Source organism: Callospermophilus lateralis, chromosome 2, assembly GCF_048772815.1.
Source record: "Callospermophilus lateralis isolate mCalLat2 chromosome 2, mCalLat2.hap1, whole genome shotgun sequence".
NCBI lineage: Eukaryota > Metazoa > Chordata > Mammalia > Rodentia > Sciuridae > Callospermophilus > Callospermophilus lateralis.
In genome coordinates, this window is record NC_135306.1 from 11,400,138 (window position 1) to 11,425,472 (window position 25,335).

At 41.5% G+C, this 25,335-nt stretch overlaps 1 protein-coding gene across 8 annotated transcripts in view; it reads left to right on the forward strand.

Annotated features, from left to right (window-relative positions):
- Strbp (spermatid perinuclear RNA binding protein) overlaps window positions 1-25,263 on the forward strand; it is a 144,150-nt gene extending 118,887 nt beyond the window's left edge. For 4 of the 8 annotated variants that reach the window (XM_076845512.2, XM_076845508.2, XM_076845511.2 and 1 more), the window contains 3 exons: window positions 929-1,052; window positions 5,847-5,891; window positions 8,434-9,390. In XM_076845512.2, coding sequence (XP_076701627.1) covers window positions 929-1,052; window positions 5,847-5,891; window positions 8,434-8,510 — 246 coding nt within the window. In that variant the 3' untranslated portion in view covers window positions 8,511-9,390. Of the gene's footprint in view, window positions 1-928; window positions 1,053-5,846; window positions 5,892-8,433; window positions 9,391-11,770; window positions 11,905-21,824 lie in introns of those variants that run through there. The other 4 variants (XR_013090349.2, XR_013090348.2, XR_013090350.2 and 1 more) reach the window with 4 other exon arrangements.
- Window positions 25,264-25,335: the final 72 nt, after the last annotated feature.

The following is a 25,335-nucleotide window of genomic DNA, read 5'->3' on the forward strand; positions in this document are numbered from 1 at the left end:
GCTGTGCACCACTTTCTATGTACCTTATTTCTTTAAGGAATCTTAGTGGTTTCAAGCTTGAGTTTTATTGCATTTTTGCACTAAAAATAACTATAATATTTAAATTAAAATTCTTTTTGATTTTTCGAAATTTTCTCTTTGGGAAAGGGGTGTTTTAGTAGTCTTCTGTACTCTTGCTCCTTGATTTACCAGTTTTAATTTTTAATTTGTTTTCATGTCTGTACTCTCAGTTACTGTTTCTACTTTAAGGAAAATGAAGTGGATATCATTATCCTCATTTTACAGTGAGGGTACTGCCAGAGAGAGAGAGGGAGAGAGGGAGATATGATGTGAATTCACCAGTTTAGAGCAAGAAGAAGACTGGTGGTGGTGTTTATTAATGATTGATAGAAACATACCAATGGCAGAACAATAGGCTCACAGAAAATCCATGATCTTCCTAAGGTCACAGATGAGGAACTGGTGTCCACATCTTTGGTCTTTCTGTCTTGGTCTGTTCTATTTTTATCACTTAGGTTTGCACCTAATGCTGGGTAGTTTGTTGCTGGAATGTTTTCTGCCTCTAGGCAGAAAATTCAGTGCTTTCCAACCCAGGTATCAATTGTCTGTAATGACTTTCGTCGAGCCTAATATGACTTTGGAATTGATTTCACTATTGAAATTTGTGTGTTTAATAAGAACTCTTTTCTGGGTAACCCTTGTGAAAAGAAGTTATTTGTATCCTTTTATGTGCCCAGCATATTCTTCAGAACAGTTCTGTAAGGTAGGTGTCATTTTAGATTTGCCTGTGACACATCAAAGATCCTTGTTACAGATGACTGATTGTCTCACCTGATTAGCCCATAGTTTCTTACGGTGGCTGTGCATCAAAGAGGTGAGAGGCTGATGGCTCTTCTTCCTGTCATTGATGAAAATGTCCTTTTTATAGGCAAAGGGTGTCGTGAATACAGCTGTGTCTGCAGCAGTCCAGGCGGTTCGGGGCAGAGGAAGAGGAACTCTGACAAGGGGAGCTTTTGTTGGGGCTACAGCTGCTCCTGGCTACATAGCTCCAGGTTAGTACTAACTGCAAGAGATGGCTGCCTCTTTGGAACTCAGATCTGAAGAATAGCATTTTCATTTTCCATGGTTGTATAGGATCTCTGGAAATACATCACAGGTGTGAGATAAGTGTATACAACTTGAAGACGATCTACAGAATTTCATATTTTTTTTCCTAGAATCTGCTGAGTAATTAGAGCCTTCCCAGAGGGAGAGACAAATAAGCAATATTGCACCTAGGTCAGGGGAACATATTTTGAAAATGAGGAATCTGAAAGATGTTCCACAGATTGAGGTATTTGAACACCTGAGCAGGAATATTCTATGGGGGCATAGAGATCAGGTTAGTTATACTGAGAGAGAAAAAACAGGAGTCTTCTTAATTGGGGTGAAGCCTGGCATCAGTAGCATTTGTTAAACTTAGTGTATCACCGAAGACAAAAAAATTACAGAGAAGGGGAAAAGGGGGAACTTATTTATCCAGAGCTTACTATACGTCAGGTATTTTTATATAAATTATTTCACTTAATTTTTTAAAAATATTTTTTAGTTGTTGGTGGACCTTTATTTTATTTATTTGTATGTGGTGCTGAGAATCGAACCCAGTGTCTCTCGCATGCCAGGCAAGAGCGCTACCACTGAGCCGCAACTCCAGCCCCTATTTCACTTAACTTTTAACCTTCACAGTAGAAATTACTGTCCAGATAAAGAAAGTAAGGGGGGAGATAAGGTAGCTAGTCCCAGGTGAAACTATTATTGAGCATTAGAGTTAGAATTTGATTGCAGGGGCTTGTATTTCCAAAGTTTGTATTATTATTCCCATTTTATCTCATAGCTTGCAGGAGATTGTGAAGCTGCCCTATTTCCATTTAATTCATATGTCACTTTAGCAGTGAATGTTCAATGATCTTGTTAAAATGAAGTTCTTTGCAATATTGAAACTATGGAAGTTTTCACTTGATGAATAAGCCACTTGTACTTTTGGATCAAGATGAAATTGTTAAAAGATTAGGTCTTATTTAGTCATTATAAGTAATGTCCTTCCAAATTTTCTTAGATTGCGTTTTCCTCTAAGAAAAGAATTGGTCTTTTAAGAAATTTTATCAATAATGTGGTTTTGGTATTATACCTCTAGAAGTTGATGCAGTTGTATCACTCATAGATGTATAAGAGTGTGCCTGCTTTATTTTACATACCAGGCGTGAATTTTGCTCTCCTGCAGCTTATGGTGTGAAGAGTGAGACATGTTACTTAAGTTAATAACAATTTTAAACTGAAGATGGACATCATGCTATGAGAACATGTAACAGAGGCCCCTGATCTAGTCTCATGGGTCCCTGAAGAAGTGACACTGGAAAATAGCATTGGAGAATGAGTAGGTGTTAACTGAGAGAGGACTGGAATAGAAGAGTGTTGCACACAGAGGGAATAGCATGTACAGAGACTTTGTGGTGTTGGTGGTGGGGAAATGGGTTCATTTGAAGAAGCAGAGAAGGCCAAAATGTCTGGAGTGTGGAGAGCTGTGGGTAAAGGGAGAGGTGGGGGAATGATGTGTGAGTTGAAGTGGGAGCTCAGTCCCAGTACTATAGGCTGTGGCTTGGATTTTGGTTTTAGAATCCTAAGTGCAGTAGGAAGTCATGAGGAGAGAAGTGACAATGTCAGACTTTATTTGTAAAGATCACACCTTCTGTAGTGTGAAGAAGAGATTGCAGGGACAGGTATGGGTATGACAAGACCAATTAGAAGCCTACTGTAGATGGATCTCCTAGGCAAGAGATAGTGGAACCCAGCAGATGCAGGGGAGTAGATGGGTGGCAAGAAGTAAAGAGACTGAAGGAGTATTTAGGAAACAAAATTGATGAAGTGAATATATAGAATGTTAAAGAGTGAGGATTCAAAGGTATTGCCTCGGATTTTTTTTTTTTTTGATACTGGGTATTAAACTCAGGGGCACTTGACCACTGAGCCTCATTCCCAGCCCTATTTTATATTTTATTTAGAGGCAGGGTCTCAGTTGCTTAGTACCTTGCCATTGCTAAGGCCGGCTTTAACCTCACAATCCTCCTACCTCAGCCTCCTGAGCCACTGGGATTACAGGCATGTATCACTGTAGGATTTTTTTTTTTTTTTAGTTAGAGGAACTGGGTGGCATCCCAGTGACTTGGGAGGCTAAGGCTGGAGGATTGCAAGTTTGAGGCCAGCTTCAGTAATTTAACAAAGCTCAAAGCAACTTGGGAGATAATGTCTCAAAATATTAAAAAGGGCTGAGCAATGTAGGTCAGTAGTAAAGCGCCCCTGGGTTCAATCCCCAGCAGCGCCCATGCAAAACAAAACAAAACAAAACTCAAAAAAAATCCAGCCACTAAAATATGAGTTAAGGGTGGGGGAAAATGGCATGAGTTCTTATAGTGTATTATGGTTTGTTTCTAAAATTAAGACATTTTTATGTTCTGTACTGAAACTTAATATTTTTAGCCCCATTCATTGCATTATAGAAAGGGCTGAACTCTCATTAAACAACAATGGGCAAGTTAGTGAGATGAACTTTGTCTTTGACAGTGTGTTCCATGAGGGCTTAATATGGTCACATCTTTTGTTATTGGATCTTGGGCTGTTTGCCTCCTGCTTGAGGGGTAGGCAGCTATGGTCAAGTATAGTCATCATGAGAGAAATTATATGTACCTGATGGCTTCCAGATTCTCTTGCTTGTATGCTGTTACCTTGATCTCTCTGCAAGGGCTGAATCCTGAAGCTTTTAAAAAAGAAATACATTTATGGCCTAGAGAAGATTCAGATTAGGTCAGTTTAGATGATGAATGCGAAATATGCTGTTTGTGGAGTATAGTCTATGCAGCAAGGACTGTCGTAGGTTGTTGATTACCAACTCAGCTATTGAATACAACTCTGAAGCTCAGAAAAGTTAAATAATAGGTACAAAGATACCTTGCTAGTTAAAGGTGATGTCAGGATTAGAATCCCAATGGCCCATCCGATCAGTGACCAGCTAAACAGTTACAGTTTAATCTTCTTTTAAGGGTTTTGGTAAAACTCTTCAAACTAGCCTTAGAAAAACAGCTCCCAGTTCTTGGAATAGATTTGCTATACAACCTTCTTTAAAGCATTAATTTCTCTTTTTGGCTTCTGCTACCATCTTTAGTTCCTACTGCTTATTTCAGCTGTATTATATGTTCTTAAAATACACAATTTAGTGAGCACTAAAACTGAGTTGTATTCCCTCTAACTCTACATGATTTAAATATAGACTAAATGGCAAAAAAAATTGTCATCCTGCAAGAAATATTTTCATTTGGTGCATAAAAGCAGTTTACCTCTTTAGCTTACATTTGAGTGTTTTGTTTTGTTCCCCCCCCCCCCCCCAAACAGGACATTGAGAACTGGGCATTCAAAGATGACTCAGACCTAGCCCACCTATCCCTAGTGCTCAAGGTCAGGGAGACAGGGAGAGATTCTGGAATAAGCACAGTGCAATATCAGTGGAAGCTGCAGTACTGGATGAGCAGAGGAGTGGGCAGCGAGCCTGGGAGACTTCCCAGGGGATTGATATGAGATCTTAATCTCAGGAATGAGTTACAGTTGGTTACCGAGAGGAGCTGAAACATTGTGAATAGCAGAAATGATTCTTTAAAAAGGAGTTATAATATGAAAAAGCTAGATTTGTTTTGTATAGAGATTTATGTAGGGCCCTTGTAGATATTATATCCTTTTTCTTTTTTCCCCCTAGAGATTAACCCAAGCAATTTTGTATTCATATATTTTAAGATGTTTTTCCTGAATGATTAAAAATTATGACTTAATCTAGTAAGACGATATTTCTAATTCCTATAACAATTCTACAAAGTAGCTTGGAAGATTTTTCATTTGAGAGATGAGAAAATGGCAACTCAGACGTGACTTGTCTAAGTGAGGACATATAAGAAATTGGTGTTAGAACCAATTGACCCCAAAGCATTTGTGGCCAGGTGCAGTGGCAAATGCTTGTAATCCCAGGGACTTGGGAGGCTGAAGCAGAAGGATTGCAAGTTCTAGGCCAGCCTACACAACTTATTGACAAGCCTCAAAGTAAAATAAAAAAAGGTTTGGAGATATGGCTCAGTGGTAGAGGCTCCTGGATTCAACTCCCAGTACCATCGGGTAGAGGAAATCTGTGTTCTTTATACGAGTTTTAACTTAATAATAATGAACATTTTTCATAGGCACTGGGTGCTATTTTCAAGTTCACCAATGATTACTGGGAGACCCTGTGCTGGGGGCCAGTTCAGATGTTGATCAAAAGTCATAGAATTTGCCCTTGGGCCTATGACCTGACACATGTACCTCCTTTAATGGCAGCTGAGTCCTTAATCTTCTTTGTTGATGTTTTCTAAAAACAAGACTTACAAAATTCTGTTTTCCAAATTTGAGAAATTAATTTAGTTCTAAGCATTCTTTTGTTCAACAAATGCTGTACATTCTGCTAGATTCAGATGATAGAATGATGAGTAAAACTTGTTCTTTGCCACTCTAATGGGAACCACAGAGTCAGTAATTACAGTATAGTGTGGAACTGCAGTGAGAGACTCTAGATGTAGATATTGTGGTAGTTCAAGGAGAGCCTTGTAGGTTACGATTTTTGTCTCAGTCAGGCACAGAGAGCTTCTAGACTAGGACCACTCTGGGAATCATTCTTACCGACAGTTTCTGGAAAAAGTTCTGAGGGCCTGGGGTGCCCAACCAGGTGGCTTATGAATTGGGCAAGTTCTGGCTCCCTTTGGTCCTGGACTGATCTGCCTTCTTCTTCTTTGCACCAGGCTATGGAACACCATATGGTTACAGCACAGCTGCCCCTGCCTATGGTATGTACACCATCTTACTCATTTCTTCTCTTAGCTAGTCTTTCATAGAAATCCAAAGCACAGTTGTATCCAGGGTTTCAGCACATGAATTGAAGAATCTCAGACCTAATCATTCTAGTGACCCAACTTAAATTCCCTTTGAAAATGCCACAACCTTGTGGTTCTTGGTTTGGTTGGAGTTGCTCTTCTCTCCGCTTTGCCTGATTGAAGGATTGCTTGTTCTAATTGCCTGTTTTTGACCATATTGAAATTAAGTATTTTAAGTAATTCTTCTTACAGCCAACTTACACTCCATTCAAAGGCTAACTGAAGGGCCATACCAGTTTCTAGCTTGGCCGCATGCCAGTTATATAGCTATATTTAAGTTTCTGGTTTTGAATTGTGTAAACTGTGGGTGATTTGAGTCAAGAATAGAAAATGCTCACTTAAATTTTGTTGCCATCATCCTTTTCTATACATTTTTGCTTTGGGGATGAAATAAATGGATGTCATTTGTCCTAGGGAGGAGATAATAGAGGTTCACCAATGGTATTCCTTAAGTTCCTTCTGCAGAAGTAGTTCATGCTATACAATCATAGGACTGTCCCACCCCCTCAATAAAGAAAGCAAATATGCAAATGAACCTCAGTGGCCCTTTGGATAACTTTTGAATGAGGTTTATGTGGCAATGGAGGCAGTAGGTTTGGAGTCAGTGATATGCCTTAGACATTTTTCGTAACTCAGGTGCTGTACATTAAAGAATCAACCATTTGCAGGATGTTTGTCATTGAGAGAAGAAGAGAGTGAGTGTGTGTGCGGGTGAGCACACATGAACGAGGATGTTTGTCCACTCAGCCCTAGGCTGGGTGTGCATGCACCCAGAAGACAAAGGCCTTCTATGTATTGCTATTTGTAGCATGAATCCTCTATTTGAGCCTCAGACCTTCACATTGTGCTATTTCTTTCCACACATCAGCTTTGCCATTTTTATTTGGATGAAAATTGTGGGTCCTTAAGACACTGCTAAACTGAAGCTTCATCTGATTTCATAACTGTAGAAATAAATAGAAAATGAATAGTTTGACTTCCTTGCCCATTAAGATAGGAAATGTATATCTGGAAAGATGTAGAAAAATAGCAAGGGTAAAATATTTGGAGCAATTACAAAACCTAGACTTACATCCTTTTCCTCATGTCTTCTCTGGCACATTCAGTGTGGCGAAGGCCTCCCCATATTCTGAATTGGAGCAATATGGGGTGATTGGGAATTAGGGACTAATTCAAATATGTGTTTTTCACCCAGATTTCCTTCTGAATTCATACTGTCTAGCTCCTTTTGGCTTGGCCATTGGCTTTTGCCCTTCAGTTAGCTGCCACCCCAATCCCAAATGGGGTCTGTTCAGTTTATCCAAATATAGCACATTTGACTCCCGTGCTCTGTTTCTTATGTGAGGACCAGAGCATGTGCCTCCCAGGGCAGGATTTTAGGTTTGTGTCTTTCAGTCATATAGTAAGTTTCAGATTCTTTAATAAAGGTTTGTGAGAGCTTATTTTTTCCCTTTATAAAATATTTTGTATCTATCCTCTTAAGTTACCATCCATGTTTTCCCCTCAGTCTCTTTAATTTTTCCCTCTTGGTCCTCCCTTTCTTCCTTTAACATTATACTTTCACCCTGTGGCCTCTGAGCCTCCGTTCAGAAGGCTCCTCTCTTCCACGTGCCATATAACTGACTTCCAAAGCTGGTAAAATTTGATGCCCCCATTTTTCACATAAAAGATTTGGTTTTTAAATGTTATTGTGATGCAAACCTACTAAAATGATGCTTTATTTTGGCTGTAAGGTAAATATGTCTTTTGGCCTTTGTAAAGCTGTTGCATGTGGGATAATTTCCCTCTGATCATCTGGTGCTCTTAAATACCTGCTGTTGCTGCTTTGTGATTTCTCTATAGGTTAAATATTAGAATAGGAATAGGAGCAGATTTCAAATCCTACATGAGTATGCAGAAGTTTGTGAGGCCACAAGAACGTATTAATTACAAATTAAGAAAATAATTAATCTTTCCAGATTTGCCATGCCAATATTGGCAGTAGCCATTGAGAAGTTAAACACCTGGTCGTGTCTCCTGTTGGAGCCGACTTCCAGGTAACTAACTGAGGCCTTCCCAGAAAGTTGTGATTTGCATCTTGACAATCCCTATTTGTCCTTTAATATGTGATGTGCCAAACTGAGAACTAATATGGATTTTTAGAGTTACTTTAAAATATTAATAGCATCACTTTGATGTGTAGAATTCATGGCAGCTTACTCAAATGTCATTTCTGAATATCATTCTTCTTATGTAGCCATCTAACTTTTGAGTAGGAAATATTATTTATTGAAATACAAGAGTAATTTCAAAATTGGAGATGTATAAGAGATTTGTGGGCCTCTTCCAAAATAGTATATGTTGAATGACTAATCTGGAAAAGGTTAATGAAATTTACTGTAAGATATTTTTTTTTTGAAATTTTTATTGGAGTATTAAACTTATTTGGAGTCCTCTCCGTTTCTTTTCTCTGTAGGTTTGCCCAAGAGAATGGTTCTGTTACCCGTTATGAAATTCCCAACATATCCTGTTCCCCACTACTCATTCTTTTAGCAAATGACAGAAGCTCATTCCTATTGAACACCAATACAGTACAATTCAGAATGTTAGAGGAAAAGCCTTTTTATCCTGCTTTCTTTGAACACATACTTGATCAAAATTATTTGTAAAGAACATCTTTCCTACTTTTTGATTTTAACAAATACAAATTTAGTTCTTTAAAACTTGAAAACAAACAAAAAAAAGAGAAACCAGTTCTGTGAAACGGTACCTCATTTCTGGAAAATAATTTATACCAGCCCTTCTGTTCTAAGGAAATAAAAGTCTAGCAGTTCAAAGTTTTAAGTTTTAAGAGAGTATCAGATTATGTAAAATTAAATTTGTGAAGGATGTATAGAGTCTCAAACACTGATCACAAATAAACTGCTTTGTTGTAACACAGAGTACTGCCTGGTTCCTGATGCAGTCACTGATTCTTAGCTGATTGATATGTATTTGCCCCAGGGCACTTTAATTCGGGCTGTAGTTATTTTTTTTAAAAACAATAGAGACTTTTCATTTAAACTTTAACTTTGTAAATATTGAAGTGTGTAATTAAAGCCAATAAAATATGGGTTTGAATATTGTTTTAGCTTATTATTTTTGATATGCTTTGGTATCAAATTATAAGGAATTGCAAACTAATAATAACTTATCCCGAGAAACCCATTCATTTGTAAGCAAACTGCTAAAACAAGGCAAAAGCGATTGTTAGTTCCAGCTAGTCTACTTACTTTGTAAACCCTATGTACTCTGGTTGTACAAGGGTGTCCCCACGATAAAGGTTACATTCTGTTATCCTAGCATTGCTTATTAAAATGATGGCACTACCCAGAGATGGGGAAAGAGGAATGTGATTATTTTAGTTTACGAATTTCCAAGTTTTAAAAAATAAATTAATCAATCAATCACCCTCTTTTGTTCTTGTGGCCTTCTTCACTCTGTAAGATACTGTGTTCATTCCCTGACTTTTTTCACGCAGATAGAAGATTAGTGATTGATTTTTCTGGGATTCATTGAAGGGTTTCCTTTCCTCTTCAATTACATCAGAATCTAAAGCAGCAACAGGGTCCCCATAAAAACTTGCTCTTCGATTGTCCCAGTTCTTGTTGAGTGCTGCTGTGAAAAGTGACAGGTTTCAGCCATGGGTCAGCATTTATTTTTAAGACACCTGATTATGCTGGTGGAAATTGATCAATCGGTAACATTGTGCTGTTCTGTAAAGGGTGCAGACCGGAGACCTCCACTTGCATTCTCACCTTGTTTGGAAAGCCAATGATGTTACTAGAAGGTAATGGTTTCATTAAGGTACTCACCCCCATGAAGGCAACAGTGTGGTCCCCTGTCAATATTCGTCACTTTGTCTTAAAAATGTCTTTTTTTTTTTTTTTAAACTATGAATTAGCTTTCCTTTTGCCTATTAAATTGTGCTTTTTAGAACTGAGCAGTGCCCATCAGTGAAAGTGGGCTTCACAAAATATGACAAATTTAACATGTCAGATTTTTTGGGGACCATGAAATGAGGGTGAAGTGGGCAACACAATACGGATGTTAATGTCAATTCTCGGATGTATATCACATAATTGTTTCTTCTTGACCTTTTGTCTTTATTAGTGGTGGGTGATACTTTAATAAAACCTCATCACTTGCTGGAAGTAGCTGTAATTTGTCATTCTCATCCTATGTATTAGCAGCTAGACATAAACAAGAAGGGCCCATTTCAGCCGGGAGTTTTCATGTTTCATTGATTCGTTTTGCTGACCTATGGATGAAACAGAGCCATCACTGAGAAGAAAAAGCATGGCTGGTAGTGTCCAATTTTTATTAATTATATGTTTACAGTCGTTCTCTTTCTTTGGAATACTAATAATTGGCAGCTGCGGTTGTATTGTTACTTGAAATTGATCATCAAATTTGGATTCCAAGTTGGAATCTCCCTGGAGATTTCTCTTTAGAAAATTCTTTTGAAGTAGCTGACTCTGCTTCAGAACTTAACCCCTCTCTGATGGAGAAAAGGGAGCTGTGCTGTTTTCCAACATGATGGCAGTCATTTCAAATGGTTTCTACCAAGTCTTTTTTTTTTATTTTTAATTTTGTTGTTTGTTGGAAGTTACTAACCATGTTGTAAACCTGCCCAGTTGCTGCAAACTTTTACATTTCTCTGCTTTACTTAAAATAATTGAGCTGTCAGTCTTTCGTTAGAAGTGATAACCATGCAAGTTCAACTGTTAAAATTCTGTAATGAATTAAGTGTCCCCCTACCTTTTACCCTTCCCACCCCTCCATTTTGTAATGAAAATTCCACTTACAGCTGAAAGAGCAGAGAAATATAAATGAAGCTCTTGGCTTCACCAAATTGTGTGAAATTAACATAAAGTTTTGCTTCTCTGCTCTTTTTTCCACTGTAGGTGGTTTTTTCATTGACAGCCCCTATTGCCAGCCTCTGAGCGTCGCACCATTTATTATTCACTTGGGCCCTCAAGATTTCTTCTCTGACTTCTAGAACCATCAGGTTGTCTGGCTTGAAATGGCAATTTCTCTGTCTTGGTCTTAAGAGCAATGTGATACCCTGAGGCTTTCCAGCTTTCAGATACACCACTCTGACACCTTCTTTTTGAAAGCAATGACTGAGCATTTTAAAGAAGAGCAATACTTTGTCCAAAGCCACGGTGTCTGTTTAAAAACTTTTACTTTGGAAACCTAGCAATATCTGTATTTAACCCCTTTTAGTGTAGCTCTTGTCAGGGAATTTACAGACCAATGTAGAATTTAAGAATTTGCGTGTGAACTGTGCTAATCTTCTGACACTTTTTAAAACTTTTTTAGCACATAAATTGAATAGTTACATTCCTGACTGAGTCAGCTGGCACTATTATTTTTCCAAGCTAAGGGTTCTCCTTTGTTGAAGCCATATCTTTTTGTGGGGGCTGGCGCCTCACTAGGGATGTGGCTATGGGAGCACCCATTCCTCATGCCAGGTAATGGTCCAATAGATTTCCAACATACCTCATGCTGACAAGGTGGAGCGAATAGTATGGAAAAGCAAGGAATCAGGTTGAGGTGGTAGCTGATATTTATAATCTCTCTCAAATTGTTAACCTGGGGAACAAAACGACTAATCAGTTTTGCTGGCATTAGCCAATTCTTTTTCTCTTTTTAAAAATTTTGGGTGAATGTTTGAGAATCACGAATCAGTCACCATTGTTAATTGAAGAGCTGGGAATACCTCGTTAATGTATTTTTAAAATTGGTGTTGGACCCTCTGTGTATTTCAGGTTAATACTTTTAAGCAGTTTTCAGCACGTTTATCTCACTTTATTCTCGTTCTCCTCGGACCTTCGTAGCCATATCACTTGTATAAAATAGGCTGAGATATAGTGACTGTAAGCTGTGATCTCAGTATACAAAGGTAAGCACTTTTATTTTCTGATTAAAGCGAACACACCCTGCATATATGACAATCATATATGATGTATTTGATCTCTTAGGACTTACGTCATCACATTACCTTTAAAAAATTTATGATCTAAATGTGAAAGAGTTAGCTTCCGTATTTGTTTCAATACCCTTGTAAATGCTTTTTATTCAAGAGAGATATTTCATGTTCACTGAGTTAAATGTGTGTATGTGTGTAGAAACTAGGATATACCATGTATGTAAATTACACAGGTACTTGTTTAAATATAAGAATTAAATGGTAGGTAGGAGCAGTTCACCTAAGAGGAGTTTAATGACAGGCCACTCTTGGCCAAAGTGCTGGAATTTCAGAAGTAGCAAGATTGGTGACCATGCTAGTAGGATCTCTATATGTAGCTATTATATGAAATGAAGATCAAAGTGCCAATTTCTCAAGGAGAGAAACTTCTCTGAGAAATCAAAATCTCTGATCTGTGTTGTATGTCCAAATACAACAACAGCAAGAAGCCATAAAAAAAAAAGCAATAGAAAATGAAAAAAACCAAACCATTAAGGTAACTATGGGAAAACCGATAATTGACTGAGTTAAGCTAATTATTTGCAGGACCAACTTTTCAAGACTCAGAAAGTTGAATAACTTTTCTGTGGAGACCAAATAGATTTAAGGCAATTCATCTGTCTCTTCCAGGTTAGGTAGCTAGAATATTTATTTCCCACCTCATTTATCCATCTTGGGGTTTGTTTAAAATATGTGAGGGTTAGGCCAAATATTTTAATAAGGATTTACTTCATTTAGTGTTTCCATAAATGTGTTTCATTATGTGTTAGATGTTCTGTGCTAAGACTTTGTGTGAGTGTGTGTGTGTGTGTGTGTGTGTGTGTGTGTGTGAGAATTTCATGTTGTATATTTGTTTCTAAGTAGCAATTTCTGTTTATTGCTAACTGTAAGATTGCTAGAACAACTTTTCTCTCCCCGTACAGTACAGAATCCGTGTGTACATTTCATGTGGCTTTGACATCTATAAAAGGTTGTATAAGGTAGAGTTGACTAGTTCCCAGGGCAGCCCAGTTCTACTCAAGCAGCCCAGTGCCTACTATGTGTGGAGGTGCTTTTCTGGGTGCCGGAGAACTAGGCTTCAACCAGTGGAAGCATTTTAAGTCTGAGAGTCTCCTTGTTGTTAGAATTGGCCCTGTTATAAATATCCTACTTTGTGAGGCAAATAGTGTGTGGTTAGCTGTGGCAAAAGAACATTAATTTAGTTAATGGCATTGTAAACTACTGAACAATGCAAGCTGTCTGACATCACTGAAATTGGCATAACTTGGAAATTCACTCATTTAATATATTTCCCTGGCACTTTTTTTAAAAAAAAATCTTTACTTCATTTATTTATTTTTATGTGGTGCTGAGGATTGAACCCAGTGCCTGGCATGTGCTAGGTGAGTGCTCTACTGCTGAGCCACAACCCCAGCCCTCCCTGGCGCTTTTGAGGGCCTGAAACCTGCTCTGGTTTTCTTCATGGACCTCTCTGTCCAAATTCGTGAACTGAACAAAATGAATGATAAATACTTTAGTAAGCATTTTTTATAGTGTAACAAAGAAAAATATATTTTAGCCTTGTACCACATTATTTGATGACATCTGGGAAAGTTTTGCTCTTACAATTAATCACTCATTATAATTTCCCTGTTTTTCATATTTCATTAGTAAATGTAGTAGAGGAAAATATTCAATAGTGAGTTATGGGAAAAAGCAAAATTTTTTTTCCTTGAGGCAGTTGGATTTCTAGCAATCCAGAGCCTTAAACACCAGGGGCATTAAGAGCTTTTAAAGCTGAAAACAGCTTGTTTTGTGAATGGTCTTCTTGTAATTCCCATTCTTCTTATGCCAGTGCCTTCTACGGGAGGTGGGGGCATCTCTGAAGTCATCCAGAACAAGGAAGGTATCATGGTGTTCTCATCATTGTTTATTAATAATGTGATGCCATATAGTGTCCATGGGTTGCTCAGTATTACCAGGAGACACGGAAGAAAGATGGGTGGCAAATGAATAACGGCCAAGACACTCACTGCTGCTGAGTTGAGTTTCATTATTAGTGTGTTTTCTCTCTAATGCTTATTTACAGAGCACAGAGCTTCTTATGTAAGAATGAGTCTCTTCTTTTTCTAACAGCATCTTCCATAAATACTGTTTTAAGTCAAGAATTCAAATTAAGTTAGTTGTAAGACTAGATATCCTTTTCCACATTGTGGTTCCAGTTAGGAGTTAATAGCTTTCATTGATGTTTGAAGTAGTGATCTTTGGAGGTTTTTAAAAATAGTACCATAATGCAAATTAGGTTATATAAGCTTTACAGCAGAGCTAGAAATAAGGAATAGAAACCATGTGGGAATCTGGGCTAAAGTATTTTTCTCACTCCAGCACATTCCCCTGGGGCTTGGCAATCAGATGAATTAATACACATAAAGCGCTTTGAACTGTACCTAGTGCATAGGAAGTACTCCATAAATGCTGAGTCTTCTATGTTTGGCCAAAGTGGAAGGTATGTGTGGGAGGCAAGGCTGTGCTGACAGGTGACTGAGAAGCAGGTGCATGGCCTGCTTAGGATGGAACTGTGTTTGTTCCCAGGATCAGTGAGGGTACTACTAGCTTCAGGAGTTACATAAGAAACACAAAGCAAAGCTCTGCTGGTTGCTTACTGTGGCAGGAAAACTGCAGGCCTGAAGCATTGCTCATGTTTCTGCTGTAGTAGTTAATCACCAGCCAGTCTGCTGCCAAGGGTTTGTAAGTAGTTGTTTTGGGACTTAAGGATGTCTAGAATTTCACAAGGCTGAGATTAGACAGTATACTGTTGATTCTTAAGTTTCCTGCCAGTGCATTAATAATTAAAAAACCCTCGGTGTATAATTATAGCTATCATCAGAATCTGACCTTCAGGGCTCATGGTGTTTGGTGGGCAGAGAACAAGTTAATCCAAGCCACAGAAAGGAGAGGCCCACCCTAGGTGACATGCTCAGAAGGCTGTGTATTCAGATGCTTCTCTGAAGAGATCCCTGCACTCATCTTTAGTTTGCTTTGACACTTTGGGGGGAATACCCAGACTTGATATCACATGAGCCTCCCTTCTGTTAATCTTAGGAAAAAACGTTTATCAGTCTTTTCAACTCTCTGTCCATTTATTTATCTACCTGTTGGATACAGTTGGGACATTGTTGTTTGGCAAGAGGAAAAATGGTTAGATAGTGATATTGCTACTGTTGGACTGAATATAAAGTATACAGCTTACCCTCCATTCCTGGCTTACACATGTCTGCAAATAATTCAGGAGACTCTGAAGAAAGGTGGTAGGTGTACCCTGGCTCTTGGTAGGAAGTGAATTAAGTGGGGAACACAGATTGAGCTGTGAGATGCTCTAAGTTTATAAATATTACTTTTAAAGTAAGATAGATTTGCATTGCAGTCAACAATTTTTCTTAAACCAAAAGGTAGTGGACCTGGCAGAAGTCACTGAATTCTCCTTAGATGAGGCTCTTGGTAGAATCTTTGCCTCATTGAACCAACATTGAGGGATGATCCTCCAACCCCTAATTAGTTATTAACATCCTAATTTCTTGCTTCTCCTGAGGAGTGTTGTGGTCTTTCTAAGCAGAACTTTGCTGCATGTGCAAATGACCATGGCTGCCTCTGCTGGGTTGTGTAAAGCTTTCCACCATTGGCCCAGGCCACATAAACATGTCTAACTTGCATGCCCTATCTGGAGATGTATGGTGCTGGGAGCCTTCAGGAAGGAATAGGATTAGTGTGGCCACAATTAGGACTTTGTCCTCAGCATTGCCTAGGGGTCCAGTCTCTCTTTGTTTTGTTTTAGGTTCTCCTACCTTGATCTGTATTCCAGTGTCAGCTAATGGCCCAAAGTCATTCAGTTAGTTGCAGCCTTCTGTTTAGGTCATTTTGGGCCATCGTCAGGAGATTAAAGCCTGCGGAGTGGCAGAGAGGAAGGCAAGTTGCCAGAGTTGGTAGCCTGGATATCCACGTACCTGGACATTCTTCTTAACTCTCCAACAACCTTCTTGGAGTTGGTATTATTTCTGTTTTACAGATGAAAAAATCTGATGCTCCAAGTGCTAGATCTAGAAATGAAAGTCAACTCTATTGAATGCCAAAGTCTATTTATATTAGGTATGTCACGGACTACCAGGTTGGGGATGAAGGCTATACCTGGAACCTGAGTCTTCTGATCTGGGGACAACCAAGACCAGAAACCCTGATCTTAAACAGGGATCATTTTTAGAACAATAACAAATAGGCTGTATCAGCAGAGGAAGCTTTTGTATTTAAAGCTGCTTCTTCTGTTTGAATATTAATGAGAATCTGAGGTACTTTTTCCTTAGCTCATGGTTCTGGATACTTGCTTCCTGGCTGGAAAAGGTTATGGGGATGTCTTCAAAGACTGAAACTTGGCTCTGAAGGGAGGCTGGTGAAGTTTTGGTTGCATGGTAAAGGGAAGAGAGGTAGGTAGGTGGGGTGCAGGTGTTGGGAGACATCCCTGGGTAGGGACAAAGAGAGTGAGGGCAGTGGCAGTTTGCAGGGCCTGTTCTCACTAGCAGGAGCTTCCCTTACAGCGGACATCAGGGTGCTCTGGTGGCCTGGAGCTTGCATCTTCCCCTTGTTGGGCCTGTGCTTGGTGAACTTGGCATGGCAAGCCCTGGGGTCTCTAATTTGCTGCATGCAGGCCATTCTGCTGTGTGTGTCTGATTGTGTTGCTGCTGCAAATCACTGCCCGGCTTCTTTGCTAGTTGATCCCAACTCAGTCTCCACTTGGGGTAGGTGTGTGTAGGGATGGATTCAGAATCCTTTTTAGGGAAAAGTATTCCTCACCAGCCCGAGTCATTGTTGTCTTTGATAATTGGCAAATTTTCTGAGCAGCCCACTGTCATCCTGGAGGGGAGAAAGAAAAGGGAATCTTTTAAACTGAGTTGTAGAGCACTGATGTGTGAGGCAGGCAAGAGTCCAGCCACCTGGCATGGTTAGAACACAGGACTCTGCAAAGCCCCTTTCCACTCTACATTGCATTTCCTAGAGAAGCAGTGATGCAAGAATTGCAGTTCCTGCTCCGCAGACAGATGCATAGAGGTCTCTCTTAACCACCCTGCTTATTTGTGGTGAAATACTCTGGTTCCTAATTAGTTTTTAACCACTCAGAAGAAATAACATTTTTCATGCTGTTTTGAGAGTTTAGTATTGAACTCTCCAACAGTCGGATCTGGAAATCTTTTCCCTTTCCAGTAAGGAAATGGGGCTTTAATAAAGTGACTTGCCTCGAATCACACAGCTCTCCGTGGCAGAACCTGCAGACTCTGATGCTACCTGTTAAGCAGCAGTGCTGTATGTACATCCCTCACTCAGGCAGTGAGTGTCCTGGTTTTCAAAGGCTATTAGGCACCAGTGTCCCCTTTTTCTAAAGCATTGACCTCACCTTTTTTCTACACTTTGTGACTGTATCCTGCAGGACTTAAAACAAGCAAAAATCAACCCACCCTCTCTTTCTCTGCCTCCATAAAACTAAGACTTCCTGGGCCAGACAGCCTGGTTTTTTCAGTTGCAAGTTTGAGTCCGTTTCCACAGATCATCTTTTCATACCATAATTGAAACTATAATAAAGTGAATGTTCAGTATCAGCTGCTTGAGGAGATGCCTGGGCTGGAAGGAGCCGGGCAGGGCACATGCTGTTAGAGGTATGATTTCATGGTCAGCTTCCTCTACACTTTGGTAGTTGGCCATCTTCAACATGTGCCTTAGCCAAGCGGTAACCCTCCCAGTGACATGCTTTCCAAGTTCTCTGATGCAGGGCTTTTTCTTTATGTAGATAATCCTTTATGTAGATAATTGCAAAAGTCACTTTACTTTCTAACATCCCTTGTGTCCTAAGGGGAAATCTGGAGGGCATCAGTCAGGAGATAAAACAACTTATGGAGGTTGGTACCTGAGGGATTCAGGAAAGCTGATGGCACCTTGAAATGAGATCAGGGGATTAGGATGTTGAGGCTAGTGAAGGGGAGGCCTGGGACAGATGTAGGTACTCACAATTTTAAGGGCAATTTGATCTAGAGCACATCTCCCATGAGGGTAGATGGAGTTCTTTGGAGAGCAGGCTGGGTGAGAAATGAGTTCCTTGTCATCAGCGTGGTCACAAAGCCAGTTGTTTGGACCAGGCATGGTGGCATATACCCGTCATCCCAGCAACTTGGTAGGCTGAGGCAGGAGGATCACAAATTTGAGGCCAAACTCAGCAACTTAGTCCCTGTCTCAGAATAAGAAAAACTGAGGATGTGCCACACTGAGGGTGTGAGGGAGTACCCTGAGTCCAGTCCTCAGTAGCAAAACAAAAAACAAAAAACCTGCCAGTAGTTTGGACAGTGTAGACGAGATTCATTACATTTTGGACCTAACTCTGATGGGATTGTTCACATTGCTGAGACAGCATCATTCTTCCTGGGCATATGGATTTATTGAGAAAACATTCACTGTACCTGCTGCTTTGTGCCAGGCTCTGTGTTGGGTTGAAGGAGCAGTTGCAGGTTTTCAGCTTAGAGAACTGAGAAGGGGAGACCATTGAGGGAGAAGGAAAGGTGCAGAAAGGTAAAGGAGCATGCCTGGGGCTTGAACAGAACCCGAATTGTCTCCTGTAGTAGGCTCTCATCATTATCTCTGCCCCCTGCCTAGAGATGCTGTCCTCCCCCCTGACAGGAGAGGCGCCAGGCCTGTGATGTGACTGACTTGACAGAAGGGGCTTAAAAGTTATAGCAGCTCTGATCCAAGTGGCATAATCTTCCCATCAGGATGGCATAGAGCTGGATGGGTGTTTGCCTGGTGAGGGAGTAGAGAAGGGGACCTTAGCAGGGGAGCTGCATGCATGGAAAAGCATGCTCCACTGGGCAGCACAAAGTGCTTTGTTATGGAGTCTCGGTTGCTTAAGAGGGTGAGGTGGCAGTTGAGATGTGTAGTTAGGGGTCACTTTGTGAAAGGCCCAGAGTGCTGTGCACTTCAGTGATTCTCATCAGCCAACAGATGAGATTATTCTGGAGAGTTGATTTGGATAGCTAAGGACGAGGCAGGGCTGGTGAGGAAGTGGTTGTTGCTGATGCCAAGTGAGGGTGAGGGGCTGACGGAGCTCCCAGCAGAGAGGGAGGCAGGAGTGAGGTCTCCACATGAGCCAGGCTTCTCTGCTGATTGAGCAGGGACACCCTACAGCCTGCCAGAGCTCTTCTCCAGGTTACTGTTCAGCAGGTGACAGAGCAACTGAAGGTGCCTTGGACCAAGATGGAGGAAGGAGGAATTTGCTGAGAGTGCAAAGCACTGGGATGTAACAGGAGCTGCTTCTGCTGGGTTAGGAGATGGGGCTGTGCTGGGAAGCATCTCTGTTGGTTGACCTCTTTACCCTTTCCCTGAGTTTCAATTGGCTGGGCTTGCCAGTCAGCACAGCGATAGTTACTGGCTGTTCCCTTACACCAAGGCCTTTTGCTTTTCAAAAAACAATGCCCTCCCATCCCCGCCCCCATGTGGGTGAGGGCTAGCACTTATTAGATTCATCATCTGTGGGACAAGGTCTTTTGCTAGTGGGAGGGTGCAGGCCTTCTTAAGGAGAGAGAAAATGGAGGCTGAGATTACTAATTGCTTTGATCCTCAGTTTTGTGTGTCTCAGTCCTGTTACCTCTGATTTGTCATGGACAGGCTTATGTGTTCCTCCCCATCTATCCCCTACACACACACACCCACACACACACACACACCCCCACACCTAGCCCCCTGCTCCTTTTTTATAGTGCTTCTAAAGGAACCCAGAGCCACATGCTCCATCATGTCTAGCCATTCAGGGTGGGTTTCTGCACCTCTGCTGGGGACTAGAGCTCAAGAGGCAGCCCTTTTGGTTTTTTAAAATTAGTTATATTTAAAACTTTAGGATACATTTTGACATAATCACAAAAACATGGAATATATTTTGCTCTAATTCAGTCCCTGGCACTCTCTCTCAGCTTCCCATGCTTTCCTCCCTCTACTAATCTTTCTGCAATTTATTTATAGTTTCTTTTTTTTTTTTTTTTTGAGTACCAGGAATTGAACCCAGGGGTACTTAAACCACTGAGTCGTGTCCCCCAGCCTTTTTTATTTTGAGACAGAATTTCACCAAATTGCTCAGGGCCTCACTAAATTGCTGAGGCTGTCCTTGAACTTGGCAATCCTTCTGCCTCAGCCTCCTGAATCACTAGGATTATAGGTGTATGCCACCCATGTCTGACTTTTATTTTTTCCCCCAGTATCTTGTGGGTCTGTATAGTTATGTTGGGATTCACTGTACTACGTTCCTGTATGTACATATGAAACTTTGGTCAGATTTCATTCCACTGTTATTCCCTTTTCCTGTCCCTCCTTTTTTTCCCCTCAGTGCGGCCCCCCCCCCCCCCCCCCGTTTCCATCTACTCTATTGATCTTTTTTCTATTTTGATGACGTTATCTCTTTTTTCCTCGCCCCCAACCCCTTATTTTGGATTAGTTTCTGCATATCATAGGAAATACTTGACCTTTGTTATTTTGGGACTGGCTATTTTCACTTAGCATGATATTCTCCAGTTCCATGTCATTGTTGTTTATGACTCATATTCCATTGTGTGTGAGATATATATGCCACATTTCTTTATTCATTCATGTATTGGAGGGCATCCTGGAGTGGTTTCATAGCTTGGCCTATTGTGAATTATGCTGTTATAAACACTGATATGGCTGTGTCCCTGTAGTATGCTGATGTTAAATCTTTTGAATATATACTGAGGAGTGGGATAGCTGGGTCACATGGTTCTGACCCATCCCTAGTTTTTTGAGGAGTCTTTGTACTGCTTTCCAGAGTGGTTGCACTAATTTGCAGTTCCAACAATGTACTTTTTCCCTTACATCCTCATCAACATGTATCATTGTTTGTATTCTTGATAATTGTTATACTACAATGAGATGAAATGTCAATATTGTTTTCATTTGCATTTCCCTAATTCCTAGAGATGTTCAACATTTTTCATGTATTTACTGACCATGTGTATTTCTTCTTTTGAGAAATATCTGTTCTTTTGCCCACTTTATTGATTGGGTTATTTGTGGTTTTTTTTTTTGTTTGTTTGTTTTGTTTTTGATGTTGAGTTTTTCTTTTTTTCTAATTTTAGTTGAAGATGGACACAATGCCTTTCTTTATTTTTATGTGGTTCTGGAGATCAAACCCAGTGCCTCACACATGCTTGGCAAACGCTCTGCCACTGAGCTACAGCCCCAGTCACTGGTATTAAGCTTTTTGAGTTTTTTTTTTTTTTTTTTTTTTGGGGTGGGGTACATTCTGGATATGAATGTCCTGAGGAGCAGGTGGCATTAATATCTTCTGTCAGTTTCCTATTCTGTAGGCTCTCTCTTCATACTCCTTGTTTCTTTTGGGCAGCTCTGGTTTTGAAGCCTTAGGTCAGAACTTTGAAAGGGTTATAGGTGTACACAAACACATCCCTGCCATCCTTTGGGTGGCTAGAATTCCAGGGCCAGGTATCTCTAAGTTGCCTTGTCTGTTTACCCTCATGGCCCACACAGTGTCATTCACGAGTGTTACATTGTGACAATTATGGATGCACTGTAGCTCTGGAGCCTGCACCTCTGTGCAGCATCAGACACTCTGTTCAGTATTCCAGACTTTTCAGACTGTGTGGTCTATCACTGCTACTCCCCTCTGCCATTGTAGCACAGAAGTGCCTCAGACGTGGTGGATGTTGTGTTCAATAAAACCAGAACAGGGCCATATCTTCCATCTTTTGCCTTAGACTGTAGAGATGACATACCCTTTGACTTAATCGTGGTGGCAAACTACCTTCCTATCTGCTGCCTAGGCCCATGTATCTTTCTGTAGTGGCTTCCTGTGCGCCTCTCCTGGGTGAGCATTAAGGAAGAGGATGGTGGAGCCCCTCCAAGAAGGAACTTCAATTTTGAGTGACAGGTAGGACACTGAAAGGGGAGTACAGTTGTGGTTAAAAATTGAAATACAGTGCGGGGCTCAGGAAGGTTTGCAGTGATAGCCCTCAGAGGAGTGAAGTGCTGAAATGATTGGGGAATGCTCTAGGGAGAAAGCAGCTCTAGAGGCTTAGAAGAGGAGGGACAGTTCCTTCAGGAAATGAATAGCTCAGATGGTGGGTGAAGTTGTGTTATGGAGGGAACTTGAATGTCATCACATAGGCATGGAGGCCAGCTTGGGAAGGATCTGAGGTGCCACAGAGTGCAGGCATTTTTCTCCGGGCAGTGAGCAGCCAGTGGATGTTGTATTCAATAGGGTAAAGTCACAGATGCCTTCAGAAATATCACTCTGGTCTTGGGAAATCACGTCTGTACAAATTATACCTCTTTAGTCTAGACTTTTTCACCAAGGGATGGGTAACTCTTGGTCCTGGGGTTGGAAAGCAAAACCCAGAGATTTGGATGATTTTTCTAGCCATTGGCTTTAGTGGATCAGTTGAATGCCTCATTTTTGTTTTTAAATGGCAGAGCTTGACAAATCTTCCACTTCAGGCTTTTTTGGACTGTGATCCTGAAGATCATTAGGAAGGGCAAAACAAAGTTTTAAAAACATTTTGTCTGAAATCTACCTTTGGGCCTTGGTGTGTGATGGAAAAATGAACAGAGACTATGCCCAAGTCACAGGGCACATATTGCTGTGTGGAGCAGACTTGCTTCCCTTCTCTGTGTGCCAGGCTGGGGTGCTACGTGCAGGTGCTGGTCTGTACCCTCCAGGAGCCTGCAGATTACTTAAGGCAGGTGGAAGCCGGTACCACTTATGTACATCACAGACTGCTCAGGGCCAGGCCTCACATTATGTGGGGTGCGGGACTGCTGTGAATCAGACATGGCACAAGGGCCCACAAGGGCTTCTCCAGGAAACATACTTCCTGCTCTGCAAAGTGTTTTCCCTTGGGGTTTCTAGGCAGGATGAAAAGAGCTATATTCATAGATCTTCAGAGACCACTGGTGACAGCCTAAGGTGCTGGGTGCTGCTTGCTCTCAGTGAGACTGTTAATCTGTGAAGGATTTGGAAGGAATCCTAGAGAAAACGTGCCTTGAGGCCTGTTGGCTGTGATCTTTGGTCTTGTCCAGCGCTCTCTCTAGGAGGGGGCGTAAGCCTTGGATTTTGCTCTTGTCTTCTCTTGGGGATGTGGGATGGCTCCAGGACCTGACACAGCTGTATCACTTCTCATCTCTTACAAGTAGTTCTTGCATTTTTCTAGAGAAAAAAGTTTCTGGATTGACGGAAGAGAAAATTACAAACTTGAGGCTGGTATAGATGGAGACTGGCCCTGGCTTTGGAAGACTGTAGCCTGTCCCCGGCCAATACACCAGATGTGGCCTTTCCTTGGTAGCCAGTTCTGTACTGTGCTGTACCTCACAGGAAGGCTCTTGTCAGCATTGTGAGTCACTTACAGAACTAAGGCCACACCTGGGTGACCCTGTGCTAGCCTTCAATCTAGGCTCAATGTCGTTTGTCCTTTCTGGGCAGGGAAAGAGATAATATATATATTTAATTGTTGAAGGAAATGAATCAAGAGCAGGGACAGGAGTTTAGGTGGCTAGGAAGAATATCTTTAAGGTTCTTCTCCTTGTAATTTAGAAAGTTGGATTGTTTCTAACTCTTTCCACTCTTCTGGGTGGCTCACCCTCTCCACCCTTCCAGGTCTAATGCTGGATCTCTGCTCGTGGTCTGTGACAAGACAAGTGATTCAGCCACACTGGTCTCCTTGACATACTATCCACATCTCTTTGGACCCTGCATCAACTTATTGCTTCCCTCAGCTGTAGCTTTGGCCACCCCAGGTGGGCCCAGGTGTGAGGTGCCATATAAAAGCCAGGTGAGCCTTGCTTCCAACATCCTCTGCTGTCACCAGATATGCTGCTATAGGATGCATTCCTTTCCCTCCATCACCTGTTGAGATTGGCCCTGTGTAACCCACATCTTTGGGGTGCTGAATGCTGCTTTTCTCCTGGCTCATTCAGTATGGCAGCTTTTCAGCCATGGGATCTGCCATGGCTGTGAGAGTGGTGCTTAGCTCCATTTACTTCGTTTCATGGAGAGGAAGGCTCATCTGTAGAAACTGGGCTAGGGAGTGATTGTGGGTGTCTTCATGGCCTGCTTGCCATCTCCCAGGGTGGTGGGCTCTGGCTGGCGAGTGGTATCCAGAGGGACTTCTTCCAACAGCACATCAGGGCTCAGGTGGATAAAGTGACTGCTCAGTCCGGGTGGGAACAACCTGCTATTGGGCAGACATATACTTAGCCCCTACCAGAGCCCCAGAGCATCTTTGCATTCAGGCCTTTCACCCTGGATCCATCTGTCTGGCCCTGTTGTGTTGAACTTTTGGTCTCTTAAGTGGTTGGTTAGGGCCCAGCCACTCCTTTGGGAGACTGGTCTTCTTACTCCATGCTAGGGCAAGCGCACTGCTAGGAACAGTGCTCTTGGGCCCAAATGCAGTGATATCCTTGGGGGTTTGGCCTGGGGTTGGCCTCAAGCCATCAGGCCCCCAGCCCAACTGCTGTGGTAGGGTCTTCCTGCCTTGTGTTGTAGTGTTCTGGTGGCAGGGCCTGTTAGGCTTGCTTCTCACCCACTCCAAGCAGACAGAGCTCTGACTGGGAAGGAGTGGAGAAGTACAGTAAATATGAACTGAAGCTCTGGGCTGCTAAGATGGGGCTCCCTCTTAAGAAATAGTAGGGTGGACTGGCTTCACTTCAGCCCTTCCTCAGCTCCAGGGCCAGGGTACAGGAGGCAGCCATGTGTGGTCGTGGGTAGAAAAACTTTATCACACGATTACACACGTGGCATTCGACTCCTGGCTGTAGCTTGCTCTGGTCTGGTGATGAAATTAGCTTTTAGAATTCTATTTAAAATATCCATATCTATTTATTATTGTGTTTTCCTGAATACACAAGTGTAAATAGTATAATTTTGCAGTGCAAAGTCCTTGGCAATAACTTTATGTTGTGTGTTATGTTAAAAAACATTGGAAACCACATCCACCATGGACTGTCTGCCCCACTGGGGCAATGGTCACATGTAGGACTGAACTTGACACCGTCAGCGTGGTTGAAGCAGCAGCCTGCATGTGTGGACTCACCAGTGCCTCGCCCAGAGATGCCTGGCCTTCACCCAAAGGGACCCTGCTGCCCCGACTTCCACAGGCAGCACCCACACTGTGGCTACTTTGTGCTGAGTATGTTGGACTCTGCTGTAGACTGATAACTTGTCTGGCTGCTGCAGTTTGTCTGTAATGCCCTGACATGTTGCATTACCCCTCTTTGGATGAATAAAAATAAATGCTTCTGTGTTAATGGCAGTGGACTGAACCATTCTGTGCAGGACCC